At 44.6% G+C, this 16,728-nt stretch overlaps 1 protein-coding gene across 1 annotated transcript in view; it reads left to right on the forward strand.

Moving 5' to 3' along the window:
* Window positions 1–16,728, forward strand: part of lrrc34 (leucine rich repeat containing 34) — a 57,353-nt gene that overhangs the window by 12,423 nt on the left and 28,202 nt on the right. The window contains exons 4-6 of the mRNA XM_072572217.1: window positions 14,859–14,923; window positions 15,730–15,813; window positions 16,377–16,505. Of these exons, the coding sequence (XP_072428318.1) occupies window positions 14,859–14,923; window positions 15,730–15,813; window positions 16,377–16,505 (278 nt within the window). The remainder of the gene's footprint in view (window positions 1–14,858; window positions 14,924–15,729; window positions 15,814–16,376; window positions 16,506–16,728) is intronic.

Genomic DNA, 16,728 nt, shown 5'->3' on the forward strand with positions numbered 1-16,728 from the left:
CCCTGGGGTTGAAGTGTTCCGAGGCGGAAGATGAGGCGTTCTTCCTCCAGGCGTCTTGTGGTGAGGGAGCGGTGGTGAAGGAGGCCCAGGACCTCCATGTCCTTGGCAGAGTGGGAGGGGGAATTGAAATGTTGGACCACGGGGCGGTGTGGTTGATTGGTGCGGGTGTCCCGGAGATGTTCCCTAAAGCGCTCTGCTAGGAGGCGCCCAGTCTCCCCAATGGAGAGGAGACCGCATCGGGAGCAACGGATACAATAAATGATATTAGTTTATGTGCAAGTAAAACTTGATGGATGTGGAAGGCTCCTTTAGTGCCTTGGATAGAGGTGAGGGAGGAGGTGTGGGCACAGGTTTTACAGTTCCTGCGGTGGCAAGGGAAAGTGCCAGGATGGGAGGGTGGGTTGTGGGGGGGCCGTGGACCTGACCAGGTAGTCTACGGTTGGAGGTGTGGGGTCTGAGGGCGGAGGTGCGGGGTCTGAGGGCAGAGGTGCGGGATGTGGATGAGATGCGTTGGAGGGCATCTTTAACCATGTGGGAAGGGAAATTGCGGTCTCTAAAGAAGGAGGCCATCTGGTGTCTTCTGTGGTAGAACAGGTCCTCCTGGGAGCAGATACGACGGAGGCGGAGGAATTGGGAATATGGGATGGCATTTTTGCAAGAGTTAGGGTGGGAAGAGGTGTAATCCAGGTAGCTGTGGGAGTCGGTGGGTTTGTAAAAAATGTCAGTGTCAAGTTGGTCATCATTAATGGAGATGGAGAGGTCCAGGAAGGAGAGGGAGGTATCAGAGATGGTCCAGGTAAATTTAAGGTCAGGGTCTCTCTCTCCATCTGCCCTTCTAACTTCAACCTGTAAGCCTTTGTTTCATTTTTACTGTTAAGGGGTTTGTTTATTGGGAGTGTTGCACATATTTTTCAGAACAGCATCATTAAGTCTAGTTCTGTAGGTTTTCTATATTCTGTTATTTGTGTTTCATTCCATAATTTTGTGAATAAATTTCTGTCTATTTTAAAAGCTGATAGTCAACCTAGCTAACTTACTCGGAGTAATTACTCAAACAAATTGCAAAGTTACAGTCTAGTCTGCCTGCTTAAGAATGTTGTGAGTGATCTGGCCGAGTCCATAATAACACCATCGGAATGTATAGAGATGGCTAAAGTTCAATTTAAAATGAAGCAGCTTTAGTTAGAGGCAAAAGACAAGGAAAGGGCAACAGAAATGAGGAAAGAGAAAAAGAATGAATGGCTTTAGAGGAAGAGAGAGAAAAAGAGAGAGTGTTTGAACTTCAGAAATTGGCACTTAGACAGGAGTTTAAAAATTCACTTTCTGAAGTAGTGAGAACTCATGTGGAAGAGCGGAAAGTTACAACAGCAAGATTATCAGCTGAAATGAGTTGGTCCATAAAACAAAGTTTGGTATCCCTAATCAATTTCAATCTATAAGGGATAGAAATTAGGGAAAAGAGAAATGCTCACGTGGAAAGGGAAAGGTAGATGTCGGTGAAGATCATAAGGCTAACTTACCACATGGTAAAAAGGAAACCCTTGAAGGGGACAGAGAGGTTAAAAACCTCCAGTGTTTTCACTGCAGTAAAGTTGGCCACATGAAATCACAGTGTTGCTGGGTTAGGAGAAGCACTGGGAAGCCAGATGTAGGCAAACAGGATAAACCAGTGAATTTTGTTGGAGTGGGAACAGAAAGCTGCACCAGAATGTCCAAGCTGGTTGGAGGTTGGTTAAGGAGGAGGTGCCAGATCTTCTTAAACCATATACCCGCAAAGGTAAAGTTTATTCACATAAGCCAGGAGCAGCAGGTAAAGAGATTACAATATTAAGGGACAAGGATCCTCTCAGTTGTGATGCTCAAAGATGAGGAGATATTTACTTCTGAAGGACTATCACCAGTAACGGGAATTCACGATAAGACAAAAAGCTCTCAATTATGTAAAGTGACATTAAAGTGTTCAGAAAAGTGTGCAGAATTTGTGGTAGGAGTATTGGACAAACTCTCAGCTCCAGGAATACAATTCGTCCTTGCCATTGACATAGCTGATTCATTGATAGGAGTGCTGCCTACTGTGGTTGAAAAGCCAGTGGAAACTCAAACTGAACAATTACAGGATACATATCCTGAAATTTTTCCTGACAGTGTGGTAATGAGGTCAAAACGTCACCAGTTGAAACAGGAGACATTAAAGAGTATAGATAAGGAAGTTAAAGTGGAATTAGCAGAGACCCTGTATGATCAGATGGTGGAGACAAAGCAGGAGAAGTTGATGACAAAGCAGACATCTTTAGCTCAGATAAATTAACTGAGTTACAGCAGAAAGATGAAAATTTAGAGCAGTCATATCAAAAGGCACGCACAGAAAATAAATCTAAATGTATCCTTGAATGTTGTTACATTAAAAGTGATGTCTTAATGCAGAAATGGAGATCATCACATATTCAGGCAGATGAGAAATGGGCAGAAGTCATCAAATCATACTGACAGTGGTGTATAGAAAGGAGGCACATGAGCTACCTCTAGGGGGTCATTTCGGAGTGAGGAAAACACAAGCCAAAATACAAAAACATTTTTTACTGGTCTGGACTGCACAAGGAAGTAGTTGAATTTTGCCAGGCATGTAATATGTGTCAGGTGATTGAAAAACCACAGGTAGTAATAAAACCCACACCTTTATACCTAATCCTACATTTGAGGAATCTTTTACAAGAGTCTTCGTTGATTGCATAGGTCCCCTACCTCAAACAAAAAGTGCGAATCAGTACTTGTTAAGAATAATGGATATATTGACTATATTTCCAGAGGCCATTCCATTACACAATATCACAGCTAAAATGATTGTAGAGGAATTACAAAAATGTTTCACCAGATACAGACTACCAGTAGAAATATAATCAGATCAAGGGTCAAACGTCACATCAAAACTATTCAAGGAAGTTATGGACAGCTTAGAAATAAAACAATTCAAATCTACTGCCTACCATCCAGAATCGCAGGGAGTGCTAGAAAGGTGGCATCAGACATTAAAGACCGTAGTCAAGACTAACCAGACGATTAGGATAAGGGAATTCCGTTTGTGCTTTTTGCGAACAGAGATGCACCAAATGAATCGACCAAATTTAGTCCATTTGAATTATTTTTTGGGCATGAATTGAGAGGAGTGTTAATATTGATTAAGGAGAAATTAATAAGTCAGAATTCAGAGACCATATATTAAGACTATGTGTCAAATTTTAGAGAATGATTAAATAGAGTTGGGAAGTTGGCTAGACACATTTAAAAGTATCGCAGCACACAATGAACAGGAAGCAGACAAGGAATCAAAAATTTGCAATTTTGCTATTGGGATATTACTTCCAGTGATAGGTGAACCTTTAAAAGCAAGGTTTGGTGGACCTTATCAAGTCGAAAGGAAATTAATTGAGGTGAACTGCTTGATAGGGACTCCAGACAGAAAGAAATCTCACAGAGTGTCTTGTGTATGTGCTCAAAAGGTATTTTGACAGGAAAGGAAAGCAAGAGGAGAATGCATTATTAATTACAACACAGAGGGAAGAACCATGTTCAGAGAATTCTGAATTAGACATTCCTCAAATTAAAGTGGACAATGAGGAAGTTGCCAACAATTGGGATAAATTATTGAGTTACCTTCCCAAAGAAAATCAAAATGACCTGAAAGAGTTATTACTGTCATTTGGGGAGATATGTGGAAGTAAGCTGGCAAGTACTACTGTAATTATGCATGATACAGAGATAGGAGATGCAGTTCCAATTAAGCAACATCCTGATAGGCATAACAGTCTAAAGTTGGCACAGGTTCAAAAGGAGATTGAACACATGCTCCAAGATGTCATAATTGAAGTAAGTTATAGAGACTGGAGCTCACCCATAGTAATGGTGCCAAATACAGATGGTACACAATGGTTATGTATAGACTATCGCAAAGTCAATGCAGTTACAAAGACTGATGCATATCTGATTCCATGTTTGGAAGACTGTATTAAGAAGGTGGAAGGAGCAACTTATATTTCTAAGTTGGACTTGCTCAGAGGATACTGGCAGAAAGAGCAAAGACAATTTCGGCTTTTGTAACACCGAATGGGCTGCGTCATTTTAAAGTCATGCCATTTGGCATGAAAAATGCATCAGCCATATTTCAGAAACTAACCAATAAGGTCATTGTTGGATTACCCAACTGTGTCATTTATATAGATGACATGGTGATTTTTAGTCACACATGAAAGAAACATTTACAACATTTATCAAACTGTTCGATTGACTTCGGAACACAGGCCTGGTGACAAACCTGGCTAAAAGTGAATTTGCCAAAGCCCAAGTCACCTTCCTGGGCCATGTTATTGGGCATGGACAAATGGCCCCATGGGATGCAATGGCCCCATGGGATGCAATGGCCCCATGGGATGCAAAAACAAAGGTACATGGGGAGTTTCCCATACCATCAACAAAAAGAGCAGTACTATGGTTCCTGGGATGAGATGAGTGGATTTTTTTGAAAATTTGCGCCAAACTTTAGCAGTGTGGCTGCTCCACTCACTGAATTGCTAGAGAAAGGCAAGAATTTTCTGTAGACAGCAGACTGTCAGAAGGAATTTGACAGCCTGAAAGCTTGTATTATAAAAGAGGAGTGGCCAGTTCTCCCAGCTCAGCTACTTTCTGGTTTGATTTTCATGCAGATGTGTGTGTGTGTGTGTGCTGGACCTTCTCTCTCTCTGACGTCTCTCCTGTAAGAACCTGTTTGATTTTTCCTTTTGTGCCAAGGGTTGTTTATGGGGATTGTTGCAAGTATTTTGGAACAGCATCATTACGTTGGGATAGTCTGTTGGTTTTTGGATAGGTTATTCGGCATTCTGTTTTCTGTTCTTTATGTTTCCTTCAATAATATTGTAAAGAAATTCTGATTTGCTTAAAACGAAGTGGATTGACCAGCTGAATCTCTCCTGGAATATCCACTGTACACTTGCTTAAATCAAATAGCAAAGGTAGTGTCTGGGCCATCTTCTTGAAATGTTTTGAGGGGTCTGGCCTGGTCCATAACAGTACAGACTGCTGCTACCAAGCATTGGCGATGGAAGGAGTGAACGTTTGTGGATTTGATACCAAACAAATGTAATGCTTTGTCCTGAATGGTGTGAAGCTTCTTGAGTGTCATTGGAGCTGCGCTCATCCAGGTAAGTGGTGAGTATTCTATTACACTCCTAACTTGTGCCTTGGAGATGGTGGACAGGTTTAGGGGAGTCAGGAAATGGGTTACTCACTGAGGTATTCTTTGCTTTAATCTGCAGTTGTAGCCATAGTATTTATATGGATATCCCAGTTCAGGTCTTGTCAATGATAGTTATTAGTGGTCTCCCTGCTATAAGAAGGGAGACCTGAAAGGATTAAGAAAAGATTTAGAAGAACATTGCCAGGCTTAGAGGTTTTGAACTACAGGGAGAGGCTGAATAGGCTAGGACTAGTTTCCCTGGAGCATCAAAGTCTGAGGAGTGACCTTATAGAGGTTTATAAAATCATGAGGAGCATGGATAGGATAAATAGACAAGGTATTTTCCTTGAGTGGGGAGTCCAAAATTAGAGGGCATAGGTTTAAGGTGAGAGCGAAAGATTTAAAAAGAACCTCAGGGACAACTTTTTCACATAGAGAATGATGCGTGTATGGAAAGTACTCCCAGACGAACTGGTGGAGGCTGATACAATTATAATGTTTAAAAGGCATCTGGATGGTTATATGAATAGGAAGAGTTTAGAGGGATATAGGCCAAATGCTGGCAGAGAGAATAGATTTATTTAGGATATCTGATCAGCATGGACAAATTAAATCAAACGGTCTGTTTCTATGCTATATGCCATGGAATATCAAGAGGTGATGGTAAGATTACCTTAGGAACATAGGATCAGGAGTAGGCCTTTCATCACCTCAAGCCTGTTTTGCCATTTAATGAGATCATGGCTGATCTGAGACCTAACTCCATCTACCTGCCTTTGGCCCATATCCTTTAATACTTTTGCTTAACAAAAACCTATCAATCTCAGATTTTCTCAATCTCTTATTGAAGATGGTCTTTACCTATTTCTGATGTCTGCAATGAAATGTCTGCAATTATTTTTATTTTTTCCGTATAACAGAGCTCATAGTTTCTTTTCTTTTTCATGTTGTGTTAAAACTGTGCTGCAAGACACGTGTGAATATATTCAGTATCTGATTCATAGAATCCCTACAGTGTGGAAACAGGTCACCCAACAACTCCACACTGATTCTCTGAAGAATAACCCACCTAGACCCATTCCCCTACCTTTTGAATTAGAATTAGAATCCCTACAGTGTGCAAACAGGTCATTTGGTCCAACAAATCCACACCGACCCTCCAAAGAGTATCCCATCCAGACCCATTCCCTGACATCAATTACTCTAGACTTCCCTTAACTAATGCACCTAGCCTACATATCCCTGAACACTATGGGTAATTTAGCACGGCCACTTTGCCTAACCTTCATATCTTTGGACATGGGAGGAAACCGGAGTACCTGGAGGAAACCCACGAAGACACAGGGAGAATGTGCAAACTCCACACAAACAGTTGGCTGAGGCTGGAATTAAACCTGGGTCCCTGCTGCTGTGAGGCAGCAGTGCTAGCCATTGAACCACTCTGCTGTTTTTTTAAAAAAAACATGTTAATGTCAATCCAAGCCATATAACTCTCTCGAATCTGAATTGTCCAGTATTAACATCAGCTGGCCTTATGCAAAATCAAATCAATGTGTCGTCTTAATTCAACATGTTAATCGTACTCAGTTTGCTTTATTCTATAAACTACCCCTAATGCTTGTGACAGTTTCCTCCTGCAATACACATAGAACCAACTTGGGATACAGTTATTTTAGATCTAGTATTATGTAATGTGGCTGGGTTGGTCATTAAACTCATAGGTAAAGATCCACTGGGAAAAAAGTGATTGTAATACAATTGAATTCCATATTAAATTTGACTGCAGTTACAAAAAAACCTAAATAAAGCTAATTTCATAGGTATAATGAGAAAGTTGGTTAATTTGATTAGGTAAATAGAACATAAAGTAAAGGAATATATAAAAGTGTGAAACAATTTCTAAGTGTTTGACAAAACTAGATTCAACTGAAAACAAAACTGGACAAGGCAGATCCAACTATGAAAAGTTGAGGCATGCAAAGATTTATCTTAGAATGGGGAGTGGTTTTACAACAAGCAAACAACTAGCAAAAAAATTGATATAAAAGGATAGATTACATTTCTAAATTAAGCAAAAATATAAAATCTGTTTCTAAGAGCTGTTGCAAGTATATAAAAACGATGGAAGTAGTTAATGTAAAAATGATGTTTTTGAAGCAGAGACAGAAGAAATTATCATCAGGAGTGAAAAATTGGCAGGGACATTTAACAAACATTCCCATCTGGCTTCAAGTGGAAAGCAAGAATAACCTTCCAGAAATCATGGATAAGCACAAACTTAATAATAATGAGGAACTTAATGCTATTAATAGCAGCAGAGGAAAAACACTGGAGAATCTTAAGAGACTAAAATCCAATAAATGCCAGAGCTTGATGGCCTGCATTCTGTTTAGATAAAAATAAGGACTCCAGATGCTGGAAACCAGAGTCTAGATTACAGTGGTGCTGGAAAAGCACAGCAGTTCAGGCAGCATCCGAGCAGCAGTAAAATCGACGTTTCGGGCAAAAGCCCTTCATCAGGAATACAGGCAGAGAGCCTGAATGGTGGAGAGATAAGTGAGAGGAGGGTGGGGGTGGGGAGAAAGTAGCATAGAGTACAATAGGTGAGTGGGGGAGGGGGTGAAGGTGATAGGTCCTGGGTGGGGAAGGGTGGAGTGGATAGGTGGAAAAGAAGATAGGCAGGTAGGACAAGTCATGGGGAGAGTGCTGAGCTGGAAGTTTGGAACTAGGGTGAGGTGAGGGAAGGGGAAATGAGGAAACTGTTGAAGTCCACATTGATGCCCTGGGGTTGAAGTGTTCTGAGGTGGAAGATGAGGCGTTCTTCCTCCAGGCGTCTGGTGGTGAGGGAGTGGCGGTGAAGGAGGCCCAGGACCTCTATGTCCTCGGCAGAGTGGGAGGGGGAGTTGAAATGTTGGGCCACAGGGCGGTGTGGTTGATTGATGTGGGTGTCCCTAAAGCGCTCTGCTAGGAGGCGCCCAGTCTCCCCAGTGGAGAGGAGACCACAACGGGTACAATAAATTATATTGGTGGATGTGCAGGTAAAACTTTGATGGATGTGGAAGGCTCCTTTAGGGAGTTGGATGGAGGTGAGGGAGGAGGTGTGGGCGCAGGTTTTGCAATTCCTGCGGTGGCAGGGGAAGGTGCCAGGATGGGAGGGTGGGTTGTAGGGTGTCGTGGACCTGACCAGGTAGTCACAGAGGGAATGGTCTTTGCGGAAGGCGGAAAGGGGTGGGGAGGGAAATATATCCGTGGTGATGGGGTCTGTTTGGAGGTGGCGGAAATGTCGGCAGATGATTTGGTTTATGCGAAGGTTGGTAGGATTGAAGGTGAGCACCAGGGGCGTTCTATCCTTGTTACGGTTGGAGGGGTGGGGTCTGAGGGCAGAGGTGCGAGATGTGGACGAGATGTGTTGGAGGGCATCTTTAACCACGTGGGAAGGGAAATTGCGGTCTCTAAAGAAGGAGGCCATCTGGTGTCTTCTGTGGTGGAACTGGTCCTCCTGGGAGCAGATATGGCGGAGGTGGAGGAATTGGGAATAGGGGATGGCATTTTTGCAGGAGGTAGGGTGAGGAGAGGTGTAATCCAGGTAGCTGTGGGAGTCGGTGGGTTTGTAAAAAATGTCGGTGTCAAGTCGGTCATCATTAATGGAGATGGAGAGGTCCAGGAAGGGAATGGAGGTGTCAGAGATGGTCCAGGTAAATTTAAGGTCAGGATGGAATGTGTTGGTGAATTTGATGAATTGCACAACCTCCTCGTGGGAGCACAAGGTGGCGCCAATGCAGTCATCAATGTAGTGGAGGAAGAGGTGGGGAGTGGTGCCGGTGTAGTTATGGAAGATCGACTGCTCTACGTAGCCAACAAAGAGACAGGTATAGCTGGGGCCCATACGTGTGCCCATGGCTACCCCTTTGGTCTGGAGGAAGTGGGAGGATTCGAAGGAGAAATTGTTAAGGGTGAGGACCAGTTCAGCCAAACGAATGAGAGTGTCAGTGGAAGGGTACTGTTGGGGACGTCAGGAGAGGAAGAAACAGACGGCTTGGAGGCCCTGGTCATGGCGAATGGAGGTGTAGAGGGATTGGATGTCCATGGTGAAGATGAAGCATTGGGGGCCAGGGAAACGGAAGTCTTGGAGGAGGTGGAGGGCGTGGGTCGTGTCTCGAACGTATGTGGGGAGTTCCTGGACTAGGGGGGAGAGGACAGTGTCGAGATAGGTAGAAATGAGTTCAGTGGGGCAGGAGCATGCTGAGACAATGGGTCGGCCAGGGTGGTCAGGCTTGTGGATCTTGGGAAGGAGGTAGAACCGGGCAGTGTGGGGTTCCTGGACTATGAAGTTGGAAGCTGTGGGTTGGAGATCTCCTGAGGTGATGAGGTGATGGGTGTTTACTATAGGCCCCCCAATAGCAGCAGAGATGTGGAGAAACAGATTGGGAAACAGATTTTGGAAAGGTGCAGAAGCCACAGGGTCGTAGTCATGGGCGACTTCAACTTCCCAAATATTGATTGGAAGCTCTTTAGATCAAGTAGATTGGATGGGGCGGTGTTTGTGCAGTGTGTCCAGGAAGCTTTTCTAACGCAGTATGTAGATTGTCCAACCAGAGGGGAGGCCATATTGGATTTGGTACTCGGTAATGAACCGGGACAAGTGGTGGGCTTGTTAGTGGGTGAACATTTTGGTGATGGTGACCACAATTCTGTGACTTTCACCTTGGTTATGGAGAGAGATAGGTGCGCACAACAAGGAAGTTTTTACAATTGGGGGAAGGGAAATTACGATGCTGTAAGACAGGATTTGAGGAGCATACGTTGGGAGCATAGGCTGTCAGGGAAGGATGTGGTGGAAATGTGGAACTTTTTCAAGGAGCAGATACGACGTGTCCTTGATATGTATGTACCGATCAGGCAGGAAAGAAATGGTCGTGTGAGGGAGCCTTGGTTGACGAGGGAGGTTGAATGTCTAGTAAAGAGGAAGAAGGAGGCTTACATAAGGTTGAGGAAACAAGGTTCAGACAGAGCAGTGGAGGGATACAGGATAGCCAGACGGGACCTGAAGAAAGGGATTAGGAGAGCTAAGAGAGGGCATGAAAAATCCTTGGCGGATAGGATCAAGGATAACCCCAAGGCATTCTATGCGTATGTGAGAAACCTGAGAATGACGAGAACGAGGGTAGGTCCGATCAAGGACAGTGGTGGGAGACTGTGTATTGAGTCGGAAGAGATAGGAGAGGTCTTGAACAAGTACTTCTCTTCAGTATTTACGAACGAGAGGGACCGTATTGTTGAAGAGGAGAGTGTGAAACGGACTGATAAGCTAGAAGAGATACCTGATAGGAAGGAAGATGTGTTGGACATTTTGAACAACTTGAGGATAGACAAGTCCCCCGGGCCTGACGGGATATATCCTAGGATTATGTGGGAAGCAAGAGAGGAAATTGCAGTACCGTTGGCAATGATCTTCTCGTCTTCACTGGCAACTGGGGTGGTACCAGGGGACTGGAGAGTAGCGAATGTTGTGCCCCTGTTCAAAAAAGGGAATAGGGATAACCCCGGGAATTACAGGCCAGTTAGTCTTACTTCTGTGGTAGGCAAAGTAATGGAAAGGGTACTGAGGGATAGGATTTACGAGTATCTGGAAAGACACTGCTTGATTAGGGACAGCCAGCACGGATTTGTGAAGGGTAGGTCTTGCCTTACAAGTCTTATTGAATTCTTCGAGGAGGTGACCAAGCATGTGGATGAGGGTAGAGCAGTGGATGTAGTGTACATGGATTTTAGTAAGGCATTTGATAAGGTTCCCCATTGTAGGCTTATGCGGAAAGTCAGGAGGCATGGGATAGAGGGAAATTTGGCCAATTGGATAGAAAACTGGCTAACCGGTCGAAGTCAGAGAGTGGTAGTAGATGGTAAATATTCAGCATGGAGTCCAGTTACAAGTGGAGTTCCGCAGGGATCAGTTCTGGGTCCTCTGCTGTTTGTAATTTTTATTAATGACTTAGATGAGGGAGTCGAAGGGTGGGTCAGTAAATTTGCAGATGATACAAAGATAGGTGGAATTGTGGACAGTGAGGAAGGCTGTTGTCGGCTGCAGAGGGACTTAGATATGATGCAGAGCTGGGCTGAGGAGTGGCAGATGGAGTTCAACCCTGCCAAGTGTGAGGTTGTCCATTTTGGAAGAACAAATAAGAATGCGGAATACAGGGTTAATGGTAGGGTTCTTAGTCAGGTGGAGGAACAGAGGGATCTTGGGGTCTATGTTCATAGATCTTTGAAAGTTGCCACTCAGGTGGATAGAGTTTGTAAGAAAGCCTATGGAGTGTTATCGTTCATTAGCAGAGGGATTGAATTCAAGAGTCGTGAGGTGATGTTGCAGCTGTACAGGACTTTGGTTAGGCCACAGTTGGAGTACTGTGTGCAGTTCTGGTCGCCTCACTTTAGGAAAGATGTGGAAGCTTTGGAGAGGGTGCAGAGAAGATTTACCAGGATGTTGCCTGGAATGGAGAGTAGGTCGTACGAGGATAGGTTGAGAGTTCTCGGCCTTTTCTCGTTGGAACGGCGAAGGATGAGGGGTGACTTGATAGAGGTTTATAAGATGATCAGAGGAATAGATAGAGTAGACAGTCAGAAACTTTTTCCCCGGGTACAACAGAGTGTTACAAGGGGACATAAATTTAAGGTGAAGGGTGGAAGGTATAGGGGAGATGTCAGGGGTGGGTTCTTTACCCAGAGAGTGGTGGGGGCATGGAATGCGCTGCCCGTGGGAGTGGTAGAGTCAGATTCATTGGCGACCTTTAAGCGGCATTTGGATAGGTACATGGATGGGTGCTTAATCTAGGATAGAAGTTCGGCACAACATCGTGGGCCGAAGGGCCTGTTCTGTGCTGTATTGTTCTATGTTCTATGTTCTATGTTCTGTATGGTCTGGGAGATGATGGTTTGGTGATGGGGGGGTGGGGTCATGGTCGAGGAGGCGGTAGTAAGATGTGTCCTCAAGTTGACGTTTGGCTTCAGTGGTGTAGAGGTCAGTGCGCCAGACCTCCACTGCACCCTCTCATACGTTCGAGACACCACCCACGTCCTCCATCTCCTCCAAGACTTCCATTTCCCCGTCCCCCAACGCCTCATCTTCACCATGGACATCCAATCCTTCTACACCTCCATCTGCCATGATCAGGGCCTCCAAGCCCTCGATGTCCCCAACAGTACCCTTCCACCAACACTCTCATTCGTTTGGCCGACCTGGTCCTTACCCTTAACAATTTCTCCTTCGAATCCTCCCACTTCCTCCAGACCAAAGAGGTAGCCATGGGCACTCGTATTGGCCCCAGCTATGCCTGTCTCTTTGTTGGCTACGTAGAACAGTTGATCTTCTGTAATTACACCGGCACCACTCCCCACCTCTTCCTCCGCTACATTGATGACTGCATTGGCGCCACCTCGAGCTACCGCAAGGAGGTTGAGCAATTCGTCAACTTCACCAACACATTCCACCCTGACCTTAAATTTACCTGGACAATCTCTGATACCTCCTTCCCCTTCCTGGACCTCTCCATCTCCATTAATGACGACCGACTTGACACTGACATTTTTTACAAACCCACCAACTCCCACAGCTACCTGGATTACATCTCTTCCCACCCTACCTCTTGCAAAAATGCCATCCCCTATTCCCAATTCCTCCGCCTCCGCCGTATCTGCTCCCAGGAGGACCAGTTCCACCACAGAAGACACCAGATGGCCTCCTTCTTTAGTTCCGCAATTTCCCTTCCCACGTGGTTAAAGATGCCCTCCAATGCATCACGTCCACATCCCGCCCTCAGACCCCATCCCTCCAACCGTAACAAGGACAAAATGCCCCTGGTGCTCACCTTCCACCCTACCAACCTTAGCGTAAATCAAATCATCTGCCGACATTTCGGCCACCTCCAAACAGACCCCACCACCAGGGATATATTTCCCTCCCCACCCCTTTTCGCCTTCCACAAAGACCATTCCCTCCGTGACTACCTGGTCAGGTCCACACACCCCCCTACAACCCACCCTCCCATCCTGGCACCTTCCCCTGCCACCGCAGGAATTGCAAAACCTGCGCCCACACCTCCTCCCTCAGCTCCATCCAACGCCCTAAAGGAGCCTTCCACATCCATCAAAGTTTTACCTGCACATCCACCAATATAATTTATTGTATTCGTTGCTCCCGATGTGGTCTCCTCTACATTGGGGAGACTAGACGCCTCCTAGCAGAGCGCTTTAGGGAACATCTCCGGGACACCCGCACCAATCAACCACACTGCCCTTGGCCAACATTTCAATTCCCCCTCCCACTCTGCCGAGGACATGGAGTCCTTGGGCCTCCTTCACCGCCACTCCCTCACCACCAGACGCCTGGAGGAAGAACTCCTCATCTTCCGCCTCGGAACATTTCAACCCCAGGGCATCAATGTGGACTTCAACAGTTTCCTCATTTCCCCTTCCCCCACCTCACCCTAGTTCCAAACTTCCAGCTCAGCACTCTCCCCATGACTTGTCCTACCTGCCTATCTTCTTTACCACCTATCCACTCCACCCTCCCCCCGCCCCCGACCTATCACCTTCATCCCCTCCCCCACTCACCTATTGTACTCTATGCTACTTTCTCCCCACCCCCACCCTCCTCTCACTTATCTCTCCACCCTTCAGGCTCTCTGCCTGTATTCCTGATGAAGGGCTTTTGCCCGAAACGTCGATTTTACTGCTGCTCGGATGCTGCCTGAACTGCTGTGCTCTTCTAGCACCACTAATCCAGAATCTGGTTTCCAGCATCTGTAGTCATTGTTTTTACCCTGTGTATATCTATATATTATGTGTAGTGGGGAGTGTGCATAAGTTAGGAAGATTTTTAAACAGGGTAAAAACAATGACTGCAGATGCTGGAAACCAGATTCTGGATTAGAGTGGTGCTGGAAAAGCACAACAGTTCAGGCGGCATCCGAAGAGGATGCTGCCTGAACTGCTGTGCTTTTCCAGCACCACTCTCATCCAGAAGAGTTTTAAACAGTAAAGTTTTATGTTGACCTTTTATAATTATTTATCTGAAGACAATATTTATTTGTTTGTAATAAATAGTAATTCTTGTTAAGTACAAGTGTTAAGTGTTAAGAAACCTTCTGTCAGTCTGGTTCTAAAAGAAACAGGTAAATTGGGGAGTTCTGCATATTTTAAAAATGATTTAACTTTTATGACAACTTCAGGAATGACAGGACTTGATTTCCAGCATGCTCTTCTGTTGAGGAATGATAGTTTGTTTTTAACAGGGCTATGGGGAGAGATCAACACACAGGTTATTTCTTTACAATGGGCGATGGGACAGAGGGAAGCAATGGGAGCAATCTTTTTGGGCTTATACAGGTTGATTAGGAGAGATTGTGGCAGCAGAATGAGTTTAGGATTGCCACAGGGTTAAATGGAGACAACAGACCAGTGGGATTGGTATCGGCTGATGGGGGGAGAGTGGGGAAGAATGATTAATTTAGGATTCCTCACAAATTTACTTATATAGATCAAGGATTTTTTTCAACATTGGGATTGGGAATTGAAGAAAAAAGTAAACTCTCATGAGGAGTCAAGAGCATTCTATTTTGACTTTTATTTTTTTCAGGCGTTAATTTACAGTACAACAACTTGACAAACTGTGCAGCGGAAATGATTGGAAAATTGCTTCTGGTATGTTAGAAGAAAAAACTGGGAAAGGTTTCGGCCCATATAGGGCTATCGGGTGGCATTAGGATGGTGGGATTAGTTTGCGGATTGATACAGGGTTATGGTGAGAAAACAGCACAGCAAGACTATTTTTGGATTGATACAGAGTGATAAGAAGAGAGCAAGGTCATTGGATTAGTTTGGGATTGACATAGGACCATGGGAGAGAGCCGGACTGTATGATTAGATTGAGATTGATATAGCATTGAGGATGTAAAGAGTGCCAGTGGGATTAGTTTCCAATTGATACAGGACTATGGGGAAGAGTAGTGGGATTAATTGGTACAGGGTGACAAGGAGAAAATGGGCAGTGGGATTTATTTGGGATTGTTACAGGACTGTGGGAAAGAGTGGGGCATTGGGAATAGTTTTGGATTTATACAGGGTGATGATGAGAAAATGTTAAAGTGGGATTATTTGGGATTGATACAGGGCGATAAGGAGAAAATGGGCAGTGAGATTTGTTTGCAATTGCTACAGTGTTGTAAGGATGAGTGGAGCAGTGGGTTTAGTTTTGGATTGACACAGGGGGTTCAGGAGAGGATTGGGAAATGGGATTAGTTTGGGATTGACATTGGGCTATAGAATGAGAGCGAGACAATCAAATTGTTTGAGATTGATACAGGGCACGGAGGAGGAATGAGGCAGTTGGAATAACCAAAGTAATAGTTTTTGTCAGGTCATTCTGTATGTGTGGGTAATAATGATGTTGATGTGAATGTGTCTGGTGACTTTCTCTTGATTGTTACTCTTTTGGTATCTCCTTCCAGGAGAGCAGCTCAATTACTGATCTCAACCTCATGTGTAATGACATTGGCAGCCATGGTGCTAAATGGTTGAGCAAAGCTTTACAGGTAAGTCTCTGAATCACTTGAGCATCACAGGGTGGGCTTGGAACTAGTCCTGATTGTACAGTTCCATTGACACTATTACTCATAGATTGTGGCCTTGCATATGGTGCTATGTGTCATGCTTATGTCACCAATGCCCCCAGGGCCACTTCTAAACCACAGAAAACATGTGATAATAACCACTGTTTCTCCAGTGTACATCAGTGACAGGATGACTGGTTGCACTTGATGTGGATGTGATTGATCCTTGCAATGGAGTCACTGGTTTGGAGAGCCAGGGTTCAGGGGATGTTGCCTCCTTCTCCAGCTTTGGACTGAGATGTTCCCTGTGGAGTGGGTGAGAGAATGGGTGTGAGCATTTTCCTTGTTTGGGAGAGGTTTGAATGCATCCTAGATTTTGGGGTTGGGGGTGTTTCAATCAAGTAGTAATAAGCATAAAGGTAAAGATGGTACATTGGGATTTGTCTCCAACTTGCGACTAGAAGTTGCATTAGCAAAAGCCGAGAAGTGAAATGTGTCAATGAGCTTTATTCAGTAGGACTATTAAAAATAAACCTTTCATGCAGTTCAACAGATCTGTGAAGAATCTGAGGATGAATGGAAATAAAATTGGCAACACAGGTGGAATGCACTTTGCAACAATGCTTCAGCTAAACCGTACTTTGGAATCTCTAGATCTTGGTGACTGTGATCTGGTGAGTCACTCAGTAAGATTCAATTATATAGACCAGTCATAAATGGCCAACTGGCAGTAGCAGAGAATCAGTTATGTGACCAAGGAGTCACGGATGCAGATGCCAGTGGAGTAACATATGTAAAAAGGAGTAGCATGATACAAATTAAAAATTAGATTAGATTAGTTGCAGTGTGGAAACAGGCTCTTCGACCCAACAAGAACACACTGACCCCACAAAAAGC

Source organism: Chiloscyllium punctatum, chromosome 6 (genome assembly GCF_047496795.1).
Source record: "Chiloscyllium punctatum isolate Juve2018m chromosome 6, sChiPun1.3, whole genome shotgun sequence".
NCBI classification, from domain to species: domain Eukaryota; kingdom Metazoa; phylum Chordata; class Chondrichthyes; order Orectolobiformes; family Hemiscylliidae; genus Chiloscyllium; species Chiloscyllium punctatum.